The 13,694-nt window shown below is 33.1% G+C and overlaps 1 protein-coding gene across 3 annotated transcripts in view; it reads left to right on the top strand.

Annotated features, from left to right (window-relative positions):
- LOC118180634 (uncharacterized) overlaps positions 1 to 12,055 on the top strand; it is a 53,293-nt gene extending 41,238 nt beyond the window's left edge. For all 3 annotated transcript variants that reach the window (XM_035349703.2, XM_035349702.2, XM_035349704.2), the window contains 2 exons: positions 4,007 to 4,113; positions 9,911 to 12,055. In XM_035349703.2, the coding sequence (XP_035205594.1) occupies positions 4,007 to 4,113; positions 9,911 to 10,540 (737 nt within the window). In that variant the 3' untranslated portion in view covers positions 10,541 to 12,055. The remainder of the gene's footprint in view (positions 1 to 4,006; positions 4,114 to 9,910) is intronic.
- Positions 12,056 to 13,694: the final 1,639 nt, after the last annotated feature.

Genomic DNA, 13,694 nt, shown 5'->3' with positions numbered 1-13,694 from the left:
ATGCTTAGAAAGTTTTACAGATACTGGCAATTCGTTAGACTTTTCTGGTTTTATTTTTTGTCATGACTGCTGCTGGCAGGTCCAGCTGCTACGGATGTTGAATTCTGTAGCAATCGTTAAAGGACAACTGGATTTAAACCTCCAAACTAGACTTAAGGAGAGGGTTAATATTTATATGGATATTCTATTAAATATAAATATTAACAGAAAATTTAACTACATCATTAGATTAACCTCTTCGAAAATAAAACACTTTTATTCATATAACTTTCAAAAATATCACAAGAGGCTAAATAGGGGCATCATATGCATTACTACTTAGATCACATATTTTAGTATATATTGATTTTATCGCAAGTAATTACTACATATATATATAATAAAAATATGTAAATCAAAATTATAATTTAAATTAACAATAACCCCTTAATTCCCTCTCTGAATTCTAAAAATCATATTACACACAAATATATATATATTTTCTGGACTTCGTCATTTCTAGACCAATCCATTTTGCATGGTTGTGTAATGATGTTGATGTAGGTAATTTGGAATCCGAACTCAAAATTTCCAGAACTGAAACCTAATTTAAACCAAAATTTTCTCTTGGTGATCCTCCATACTGGATAATTGCAGTTGCGCATTTTAGCTTCAGCTTTCTTGCAGTCAAGCCCTTCTTCGATCTTGCTATCTACGCCCTTATCTAAAATGTGATACTCGGTAAAAAATTGTGGTGTGCGTATTGCGCCCGTGAGCATATTTCACAAGTGCACATCTGTGTAGCCACCGAGGGAGTGGCTTCTAGGATGGACCAATGAGCATCCAGTAATATTTCTGTCATGTCACATGACCTTTCGCGTGCTTTGAGATTTAAGCAAGATGGTTGAAATTAATCTGCCACGCAATTTTCTGTAAAAAATAATGAAAGGATCGTCGATTGCTTCTGAAATTTTTCATTGCGAAGTTAGATCAAATATAGGCAATTATGAAGATTTCACTACCTAGTTGAAATAAATATAAACACATATTGGATACTTCGCAAAAATATCGATGTGAAATATTACTTAATAAGTGGTAAATAAGATAAAGAAAGAAATATGTGATAAACGTCTGAGCCCAAATGCAATCTTTACATAAAACTATGCGTATGAGAAAAATATTTTCACCAGTCATATATGTAAATAGAAGTCAGCACTTTTTATTGCAGTCTATACGAAAAAGATGTTCTATACTAATAAACAATGCAGAATTTTAGCCAAAGTGAAATTTACTAATTTGCATTCGTATACATTTAGTGTGTTAAATTTCACATTTAATAACTGCTCACTCTTAAGTGAACTCTCTATACAAGAAATACTCGTCAAGCAGAATGAATTTATTGTATTCACAACGAGTATATTCAATTTATTCACATATAACTTTTAATTTTAAAAATGGATATAATCAGATCATATGTGTTCTGAATCTTACACTTTAAAAATCAAAAGAATGCTCTGATATAAGAAAACACTAGATTCATTGTAACACTTTAAGTCATTCTCATCTCAATTAAAAAAATATACACTTGAATTCTCTTAATCCACATAATATGCCGTCATCATCAATCAAAATATTAATGCGTGATAAAAATCTCGAAAGTGAAATGTCAGCGATTAATTAAACTCAGAAAACGAAAGCACTACAAGATCTCTACTATTACGCCATATATTTATAACTGCCAAACAAATGCAAATTAAAACGTAAACAACATACTCTCACATGCACGAAGATTTAGCGTCACAAGAGCAATAGCAGCTCATTGGTCCATTTCCGAAACCCCTCCCTCAGTGGCTGCGCAGATGTGCACTTGTGAAATATGCCGCCCGTGATCACCTGTGACGAAAAATTTATTTTCCATAATTAGTTCGTGTACAGCAATAAAAATTATATAGTCGGCCACGTCTGTCTATAAGTCTTTCCATCAAGTGTTATCTTTTAATTACACAGTAAAGTCTCTCCAAGTTATAAGCCAGAGAACCATTGCCAATCCTTTGCTGGATTAAAGCTCATTTTGGGCACCAGGGAAATGAGGAGGCGGACTTACTCGCAAAGGAGGCCACGCAGGACATAGATGCGCAGCAAATAGAGGTGCTGCTTCCCAAAAGCAGCATTAAAAGAACAGCGCGGAAGGATGCTCTAATCCACTGGCAAGAGGACTGGGATTCCAGATACACTTACCGTTTTCACAGGGTCAGTACAGACAGGTTAATTTCAGACCCGCATATAACGCGCTTCGTAACTGGACACGGGCCATTTCCCAGTTACTTTTATCATAGGCACCTAAGAACTACCAACCTCTGTGTATGAGGAGATGTGGGCAAGCCTGATTACTATCTGACATCATGCCCACTTACACGAGACTTCCACCACGCTCTACCAACTACAAATACAGTCGCCTACAAAAGATTCATGGTCAAGCAACCTTTAACACAGAGGAAAATACGACTAATGATGCAAAAACTCGAAGCGTTAGGCACTGAACTTTGCAGTGCGGAACGCGGTCCCATCTAGCCATAGGAGTCCTAATCCTTCATGGATATTAATATCTTTATACCAGTTTAATGCAATGTCAATGCCTAACTTTAATGATCAATCTAATAGAATAGGGAAATGCACATTTTATCTTATGTATGTATTAATGTAATTGTATGTATGCGTGTACTATTATTGTATAATGTATAACGATATATATAGTTATAAGTTGTACAATTTGCATTAGTATATGTCTGTAGAATATAGAAAATGTTTAATATTGTAAGCACTAATATATCCAGTGCACCTATTGATGTATCGAATGCACCTTTTATGTAACGTATATATTAATGTAATGTATGTGTGCCTGTATTATTTATGTATATAGTTATCAGCTGCGTAATGTGCACTGGTACAGCTTTGCAATATGTCTGTAGAGTTCAGCAAATTTTATTATAGTATGTATTAATATATCGAGTGTACTATTAATGTATAATGTATTATGTAATTATATTGATATATCGATGCACCTTTCATGTTATGTATGTATTAATGTAATGGACGTGTGTATGTGTTATTTAGGTATAATGTATATAGCTATAAGTTTCGTGATGCGCATTGTTATTGCTCTCCAAAATGTCTGTAGAGTTTAGGTAAATTTTTTATTGTACGTCTTAAATCGAGTGCACTATTAATGTATAGTGTATTAATATATCGAATGCACCTTTTATGTTATCTGTGTATTAATGTATTGTATGCATGCAATATTAATGTATAATATATATAGCTATAGGTTTCGTATAATATATATAGCAATGCGCATTGATACCGCTCTGCAATGACAGTAGAGTTCAGAAAATTTTATTATTATACGTATTAATTTATCGTTCATGCATCGACTATTATAATAGTGCATTGTATAATGTAATACGATGTATTACTACTATGGTTATTCAACATAGTAACAGCACTTTTTGATGTATCTTTATATTGTATAATAAGCATTGTTATTGTAGGAATTCGCAATACCCCTGTTTTCCACCATCTGCCCCTGTTTGCAATATTCTTTTTCTGGACAGTTGCGGGATTCGGACGATGATACCCAAATAGTCAGTGAAAGCCGTCCGGGTATCCGAACACTGCTCTCACCTGTCACCTGTCAATCCATTGCAGTTTTCTCCAAATCATCAAATTACACACACACATATATATATTTATACATTTTTAGAATTGTTATTAAATCGCAAAAGTTTTAAAAAAAAGGGGGGTGGGGAAATTGTTTATTCATTCAGAATGCACATTAAGATTATACAAATGAAAATGGTTGGATTTGTTTACGCAGTTGGATTCGCATATTGCAGAACATTATTGATTGCAAATATGAAATAAAAAGTAATTCTTTTACAGACGATTAACTTTAATTACATCTGCTTGTAAAATTTCATGTGCTTACATCAGAATTCCTTTTAATAAAGTATTTATTTTCTTTCTCTAGGAGAAGTATTAGGAACATGTACTGCAGTCATCAACCATGATGATTTGGCTTTCATTGGCTTGTATAGTGTACGAGAGAAATATCGAGGTCTAGGAATAGGTTCTAAGGTATGTAACGCAGTGTAAAATCGTATCCAGGCAGTTTAATGTACAGACGTTGCGTAAGACTGCGGCGTAAGGCGTAGTCATAAGGGCATAAAATACGGGAATTCCGTTAACACTTGCGAGAAGGGTGTAAGCCTTGGCCAATGAGAGAAGCTAAATTTGCGCATGTGTGGATGTGTCTACAACTTTCCCGCGCTGTTTTCCTGCTCGATTGATTTCCCGCGTTCGCTCTGCTTGTTTTCTGACAGCGAAATCTTCTGTAGAACGCCGCTTCGTTTTAGCTTCGCTCTGATCGGTCGACGCTTATCCGTCACCATCGAGATAGATAAGGCCTGCGCGCTGAGTTACTACGTCACTGCTAGGGGACCGGTCTTCGCGTAGTTTAGCTTCCTTGCTAAACACCCGTTTTTCTAAACCTATTCTATGAAATTGGTATCTCATACTATAAAATCAGTCTAAAACAAAATTACAAGCGGCAATATAATGTTTTACAAAGCTTATACGAATATGAAATATTTTCATTTTCTTTTGTTAGTATTTATTTTCAAAACAAAATTATTTGAGAATGGTGTGGTGCTTTTAAAAGCAAATCATTTCTTTGAAGAAAAATTGTAGTAAAAATTTTAGCTACTTGTTTTAAAATTCAAGTAGCTAAAATTTTTACTTTGACTTTTCTGTACTGTCTTTGTGCTGTCGTTGATTCTCATCACTGCATCAAATTTTTTTGTTTCACCCACTACTTTAACAAAATGTTTGCCAGTGGGAACACATGTTATCTCTCATTCTATAATTATTGCATATTTTTTATATCTATCATATTAATGTAGCAGGATTATAAAACATCAAACGAATGCAAGAGACTACTTAATATTTAGACTAACATTTAAATGCCTTATATCAGTCAGAAAATTTTTCTGAATGTAATAAATTACTATATAGTCTAGTCTTAAAATTATTTCTTACTTACATATTGTATGTTAACCCTTTAACTGTCAAGTTATTTTGATGATTTGGGTACACAAATTGTCAAATTTTTTTATTGCAAAAACCAAATGTTTAGTACAAAATAAAATATACTTAAGTAGTTAAAAATTGATATTTTGACGTACATGGCGTAATTTTTAAAGTTTTGTAGCCACTGCATATTTTCTTTGAGGCGGCTGTCACTCAACATGGCAGTTGCAAAGTTCGCTTCTAGTAAAGCATTATTTTCTAAAAATGAAAAAAATTAACTATTTTCTAAAACATAAATAAATATAAGTGAATACCTATTAGTAGTCCAGTAATTCAGTTTTGTGTGGTACAACTGGAAACACTTTTCCAAGCACAAACCAACTCCACAATCACTACACCAGAATCGTGATTCCTTCCCTATCTTTCCCCCATTTTTATCCTTTTTCGAACAACACACTTGCACTGTCTTGTAGGCTCACGTTTCGCAGGAATAGGAGGAAAATGGGATATAAAATGTCGTTCAGTAAGACGGGCAGGGTTATCTATTGTAGGTGGTCTGCCAACATTCTTTTGTCCAGAAGCTGCATCATCATATTTATGTAAAAGCTCTTCTACAACTTGGATTCGAAATTCTAAAAATGTAATACGTTTCCCAACTACATTTTTATAGAGCAAATATGAGTTCCAGAGTACCTTGTCTAGTAAATGTAAAAATATCTTTTTATAATATTTTATCTGACGTTTTCGGATTGTTGGATGAAAGGATATTTCCTGATCACAGCGATCTACACCACCCATAGTTAGACCATAATTAGAAACAATCTGAGTATATCGCCATTTTTTATTTTTGAGGCTGACCATGGAAGTATCATGATCATCATCAAACACACATCCTTCATCTTCGGTTGAAGAATCTAAATCATCTATATAACGTTTCAAAGAACTGGACGCTATTTTACAACAAAAAGATCCCATGCACCTTGAACCAAATAACCTCTAACCTTTGAAATCTTCAGTAAAGTGCTGTCATTTATTGAACTGAGCGCACATTAACTTTTCCCGAAATACAGTCGGGTTTGACAAAGAGATGAAGCCGAAATAAACGTCTCCCGATATATATTCGGGTATAACAATACGATGCACTCAAAAAAAAAAATTACCCCGAGTAATACTCGGGCGTGACATTTTCGAACACCAGTGCTGCGCCCGAGATTATCTCGGGCATGACAGTTAAAAGGTTAATCTGTATTACAGTTAATGTATTCCTCTTAATGCTACATAATTATTCGACAGAATCTGTAGTTAAATTGAGATAATGTTTATTACATAGCTCTGAAGACTATCAATATTAAAATTCCAAATAAGACAGGAAAAAAGTTTTTTAAATAAAGTTATACACAATTTTTTTGAAAATATTTTAAAAATATACGAAATACTTAAAAAACTTTTAGAAACTGAAATTTCTTGCAAATATTTACATCATACCTATTTAACTATAAGCGTTATCTCTGTTCTGAAAATATTTTTTCTATTAATATCCACATGAAAAGAAAATATAAATCCTAACATCATGTTCGAAACTTTTCTGTGTAATGTAAGCAATTTTTTTTAACTTAACTTACATAGCTTTTGGTGGTGCCACGTACTCAAATTAAAGATTGTAATTTAAAAGATAATTAAAAAAATTGTTTTTAAAATTGCATTGAATTGAAATACAATGAAAACAAGTATGTCTACATATGAATTCAATTACTACTGCTTCTTCAATAACTGTATATTTTTAAAATTTCATTTTGCAGTTTCGCAATTTAGTTACCTTAATATGAATCTTACATACATTACTTTAGAAACTTTTCTATCATTCTCAGAAAGATTTATATTGCATAACAAATTTTAAACAAACTGATTGCATGATAATAACATATATAAAAGTGAACAGAAGCTATATTAGCTAAACATATGCATTTAAGTTTCGTCATGATAAAATGATATTTAATGATTTGCAAAAAAACATTGATATTTAAATTTAAGAACACAGTACTCTGTCAAGAATCAAATTTACTCTGCATTTGATATTCTACATATTATGTAATGAATTATGTAATGAAATAAGTGTTATGCTTTTAACCCCTTAGGACAGTTATTTCATATAAAATTAGTTTCCAATTAAAATAAATAATCATAAATTTTGCTGACAATTTTTATATTACTAGTGTTAGTAATTATTACAAGGAATGATGCTTCAGATGTCAAAAGTAAACATAAATTCAATTCTTAAAACATAATGAATAAAAAATTACAACTTATAAAAGCCAACAAAAAGTTTGCTGAGGGTCCCTTAACCGTGACGTCACAAGCCAGTTTCGTTTCAAAGCGCAGGCCTTATCTGTCTCGATGGTGACGGCTTATCCCAAACTCGGCGTAAAGTTGAAAACTTTGAACCCTATGCCACGAGCCCTAAACCAGATTTTGTGACGTAGCACAGACTAGTTGCCTTGGTAACGGAGCGCAGCTTTAACCACTTATGCCCTTTATGCCCCGTCTGAACGAAGCTTTTGACACTGTACACTTTGTACGTAAGACTCCCGAGCAATACGACTTCCATTCACGATTAATCTAACAAAAGCAATGGAAAAAATACAAGAAAGATGAATTACTTATATTATAATTAACAGAAACTACTATTAAGAACTTATCTTCATTTTTAAGCAGTTTAATGTGAGAATAAGAACTCGTTTAAAAATTAAATTAGAAAAAAAGTGGAAGAGAATATTTTAAAACGGAAAGAACAAAATTTTTGTTTATATTATTCTGGCATTTCGGTAAGAGTCGTTAGAAATTTCGATAGGTAATCGATCGGAAACAGAAGATACATAAGTTGTTTTTACGATTTATAATTAATTTTTGATGCACGATTTCTCAAAGTTTTACATACTTTAGATCATTGGTATTCTAACTTTATCGGCTCACGTAAGCTTTAGAACTATAAGGTTTTTTTTTGGAAACCCCATCTTACCCTTAGAAAAATATAGCCACCTAGCCGGTATAGTGGTTATCGTCGCTGACTGCCGTGCCGAAGGGCACGGGTTCGAATCCTGGAGAAGGCATGGATTTGTAAATGTATAGTGTCCATGCGGCATGGAGGTTTTCTAAATATGCAGCGAGTGGACGTCCTCTAGACAGGTTGGTTGCTGGTAGAGAAACAAGGATGGGAGACCCTCCGATCGTCCCCCGGGGGTGCGCTCCTTCGAAACTGAGGGGCGGCACAGAGCAGAATGGTACTGTCATCTGCATAGTGTTCAAGGCTGTTGCCAATGACAGGCGTAAACTTGCGATCCTTGCCTAGAGGAATTTCATGGGCGTGGGCTGATTATAGCTCAGACAAGTGACCATTAGTCACCAACAACAGCAACAACAGAAAAATGTATGTTAATTTAATATTTAAAGTAGATCAATATTGTTGCGTGCGTACGGGTTCGTTATGAAATGAATGCACAAGTCCGATGAAAAATGAACAAAAATTTATTATTATCACAACAAAAATGCTTAAATTTTCTCAAATTATCATGCAGTATTACAATATCTCACAGTAGTTATCTTTTAACTACTCAAATGTCCAATAGAACGTAATTCAAAACAGCTAAAGAACGCTAATCCGCGAATTCGCTACAATCAACAACAGTAGTTTTCTAAACAACAACAAACTAAGCAACTACTACAAACTGAGATGTTTTCCTCCTTTTATAAGATTTTAAAATCACGCGCTAGAATTTTCCAGTACTTTCTCGAAATCAAAAAGAGATATTTATTTATTTAATGCACGCGCTCTTGTATTTTCAATTTTCCGGCTTAGCTTTCTTTTAATATTCGTCACGCGCTGCACTGCGCGAGAAATAAAACCATTTAATTTATAATTGAACTAACATTAGCTTTTTAAATACCAAATTCGTAACAATATGTTATAGGTATTTTATGTAAAGACAAAGAAAAATATTGCAAAAATTAAATTTTCTATTAATTTTTTTGTTTAAAAACTTTTTTAATAAAATAAATTTTATTTGTTCATTAATAAATCTAACTCCTGCTCCAGGTGTCATCTACGCTTGTATTATTTTAGTAACAAGAGTGTGGTTGCTTTTTTTTACATAAACTGTCGAAGATTTTAATTTACAATCCATGGATCACGGGATATATTTTTTATGGCTTTAAATTTATTCCATGTGTCCAGGGCAAATATATGTAATATAATTAAAAAAAAGAAATCTAATTTTTAAATATTTGCCTTATTTATAAACCTGTTTTTGAGGAAAGTGATTTTAAGTTTTGCTAGAATAACCATAAAAAATCATTTACTGCTGTTAGTCGGATTAAACAACTTGCAATGTAGTCTGAAATTCTTGAATTAGTATAGCTTTTAAAATGCTAGTTGCTTGCTAACAAATATAAGAAGCTTTAGATTATAACCACCATTAATATATGCTTTTTATTTTCTTAAAATATTGCTAAACGATACTCATAAAGTAAAATTTTTAATAAAAATAGTGTTTATGTCTGATGACATGAGAGAATTATTAATAAATTACATACGTAGAAAAATGTTTTTACCAGGCATCAAACTTACGCGTGTATGGAAAAAATTAACTTTCATATTTTACCAGGATGCTGCTTTAAGTAATCTTCATGATATTTAAATTCCTTCCTTAAACTTCCATTCAGTTTTTCTGATGATTACTCTGAGGCAGATCTTTCTTATTTAAGAGTTTACAGTAACTGAATATCATTAACAATTCAACTAAGTGCTAACTATATAAATTATGTACTAACTGTATGATATTATATTTCGTAGATCTGGAATGCTTGCATGGAGCATGTTGGCACAAGGAATGTAGCCCTGAACGCTGCACCGGGAACGCTTGAAATGTATCGAGACAAATGTGCATTCCCTATCGTTGAAGACAGATGGGAAATATTACTCAACGAAATAAATCAAAGTGTTTCTCCAGCAAACTTATCGGATCAAGTTCCTTTCGGTGTTCGTGTCCAGCATTGTCGAGAGTCTGATTTGTCTTTAATTTACGAGTTCGATTTCAATCTTGTAGGCTATAAACGTGATCTCGTGATTAAACTTACTAGTCAGGAACAAGACACAAAAACCGTGGTGGCAATCAAAGACGGGGAATGCATTGGGTACGGAACTATCAGGAAGACCTGCCAAGGAATAGGCTATGTAGGTCCACTATATGCCAATGACTATTCAGTAGCTGAAGTTATATTAAGGAGGCTCATCGTGTCTGCTCCTGAGATGAAAGGTCTCTTCATAGGCACCGACAGTAATAACGCAGCTGCTAATGATCTCGTAAAGAGGCTCGGATGCCATGTGATAGGACAATGTCAACGACTCTATCGCAGAGAAAAGGTGAATGTTGACACAAACAAAGTGTTTGCATTCTTCAGCTTAAACTTTTCTCCCTTCTGAACGATTTGGAAGTTATATGTATCTGTTCAGCGAAAAATGGAAAACGTACAATCGAATTCAGACCTCAGAATTGTAAGCAATAAGATTTGATTAAAGAATGAGCTGGACTTTATAATATCAATTATTATTTTTGATGGAAACCGGAATTCTGGAAAGCATGAACGATAATTATCTTTTCAGCGCACGGTTATTTTTATGGAGATGTTCCTTGATTCGATCGTGACATGTATGGAGTACATGTTTTCTATGATGAGAGCAAATCGCGCAAAATACTTGATTCTTTTTTTATTATTTTACTTATTTATTTATGGTTTAGGTTGAGAAGAAAGTAATTTCGGTTTGCACAAACAGGTAGCATTATGTCCCTTTACTTATTCTTCTCTCAACCTTCTCTTTATCAATTTTTTTTTTCTTTTCAGATTTGGGAACTGACACTTTTAGGTTGCTATAGAAACAAATTCCATGTATTTTTGTTTATAACGGTCAGTTTTAAAATGGATACAAAAATAAACGCTTTCGACATATTTCACTTTTTTATTTTGATACAGGCAAGAATACGACTGAGGCTCACAAAGAGATATGTGAAGTTTGACGTGTTGATTGCTTAAAAGAATGCATGAATCAAAATTGATTTTAAAAAATTCCCTTCTGGAGATTTTTTTCACTTAAAGGTGGCTAACGCTTTGGCCTACCTTCTGAATTTGATGACAACAAAATTAAAGCGATAATTGAATGGAATCGTGATGCAACTGTGCGAGAGATCACAAAATGGTTAAGTGTATCCCACACAACAACTGAAAATCACATAAGATGTCTTGGACTTGTTATAAAGCTGGATATTTAAGTTCCATGTGAAGGAATTCACTTAAAACAACGAATCAATATTTGGAAGACGCATTTCAAATGCAATGCAATCCACCCTTTTTTCCCACGAATTATCACTGATGATGAAAAATGAACCGAAAAAGATAATGACCTAAGCCTGATGAACCAAAATAAATCATATCGAAATCTAAACTGCGTTAGGAAAAGAAAAAAAAAATCATGCTGTCAGTTTGGTGGAATTACAGAAGTTTTACGTATTTTGAGCTGCTTCCAAACAACCAAACGATCAACTCAGATATTTACTGTCAACAACTTATGAAACTGGAGGAAAAAGAAAAACCAGAATTTACAAATGGCAAAGTAATCGTATTCCAGCACGATAATGCGAGGCCTCACACATCTTTAGCAACAGTACTAAATTACCGGAGCTCGGTTGGGAAATAATGTCGCGTCCCCATATAGCCCCGGTTTTGCAGCATCGGATTATCACTTATTTCGGAGTTTATAAAACATCTTAAACGGTGAAAATTTCGGTAGTAACGATGGCCTCATATCGCACTTGGCTGAGTTTTTTTGCTGTTACTAACACCAGAGGTTCTAAATGCGCAGAATCCTGAAGTTACCAGAAAGATCATCGAACAGAATGGAAGGAATTTGATTGATTAAAGTTAATTTTTTGTATACAGAAAATTAAGTTTTTATTTCACACCTACCTAAATTACTTTCTTGCTAACCAAGTATAAGGTAAAAGTATATAGACTTTAATAAAAATAATATTTGCTTCGTCATCATAACAAACGTTTAATATTCATTTTTGACATGATCTAACACAAAGTACGGCTCAAAACATAAACTATCATCAAAATTTTTTATTTAAACCACATTTTTCTTTCTTTGTTTTATTTGCTTTGTGCAAATAAAACATGAAACCAGCGCACTTCTGTACAGCACTCTGTAGTATTTATTCATTAATGTTAAAAACGCAGGTCATTTCATGAAATTATGTTATAAAAAAGTTTCTAAAAGCAATGTTTGGAATAATATTTATTCGAGGCCCTGTCGAGGCACTGATTAGTATTGAGCATCAGGTGCGTTTTCCACATGGCGTAGAATTTCGTCAGATGAGTATTCACATTATCCACCAAGAGACATTGAATAGAAACTATAAATAAGAATGAAATGAGAAATTAAGGCGCAATTGTTAGTTTAAGTTATAAGTTTGATTTACATATTTTTTTTTATCTTATCACACACAGACAAACACACATACATATATATATATATACTTAAATCCCCCCAAACACATCTTTATTATTAAGCATCATTTTCTTCGCAATTTCGCCATATACAATTCGACAGCAAAATTTCAAAAATTGTAACAGCATATAATTAGAATCCCCGATGACGTGTTAAGTCTTGGCATATATATATATATATTTTCTGTTTTTTCTCAGTTTATCATACCAATGTACAGTTTTATTAGTAAGATGGCTTGCAGATATTCGTTTTTTGTCTTTTTATTATTAACGTCTTGTGTGTTAAATTTATTAACTGAATATCATGTTCTGCGCACTTACGCCACACAAAATTCAGTTGAATAGCAAAATTACAAAATATTTAAAAACAGCATATCTTTAGAATTTCCGATAGACAATCTCGCACGTTGGATAGAACAATGTTGTAATCCGTACATTGTTGCCACTGCTCGTTTCCAACTTGTTGAGTTAGTTACGAATTGATTAAAGTGTTATAAAATATGAAACATAAAATTCGAAATTCAAAATTCGTCCCTCCAGGTAGGTGGCCATGTTCGGGTGGTAGAATGCGTTATATAAAATTTGATGGCCTTTACCAACTTTTTCCACAGTGCGAGAAACACATGCAGATTCTTCATTGTTTAATTTCTTTAAAAGTAACACCGGACGATAGTATTTCGTGGAAACACTTTGAAAAGTGATGCGCCGCCAAATCCCGTTTCGAGACTAATAACCCATTATAAATAAAAGAAACATCTTGGTCCAATCCCAATCCAAAAATAAAAATAATTTGGCATTAAAAAAGATGTGACTTCAGATACTATATTATTCGTTATCGTTGCATGAACAGAATTTAAATGAAAAAAAAAATCAAATTAAAATAAAGAGAAATGTGCTGGAACAGCAGAATCTAATAACCGGGGCTAAATTTCTAAACTAAGAAATGGCAGAGCTCTATGGAATGCCATCACGAAAACTGAATATATATATATATAAGTTAAAAGAAAATTCCTAGTGCGTATGCCAAAAAGTTGCTTAGATACTGTGGTTCCGTTGACAATATTAACATAAGT

The sequence above is a fragment of the Stegodyphus dumicola genome, chromosome 6 (genome assembly GCF_044657685.1).
Source record: "Stegodyphus dumicola isolate Sdum_Otavi_A_Nest chromosome 6, ASM4465768v1".
NCBI classification, from domain to species: domain Eukaryota; kingdom Metazoa; phylum Arthropoda; class Arachnida; order Araneae; family Eresidae; genus Stegodyphus; species Stegodyphus dumicola.
This window is presented reverse-complemented; position numbering and strand designations above follow the sequence as displayed.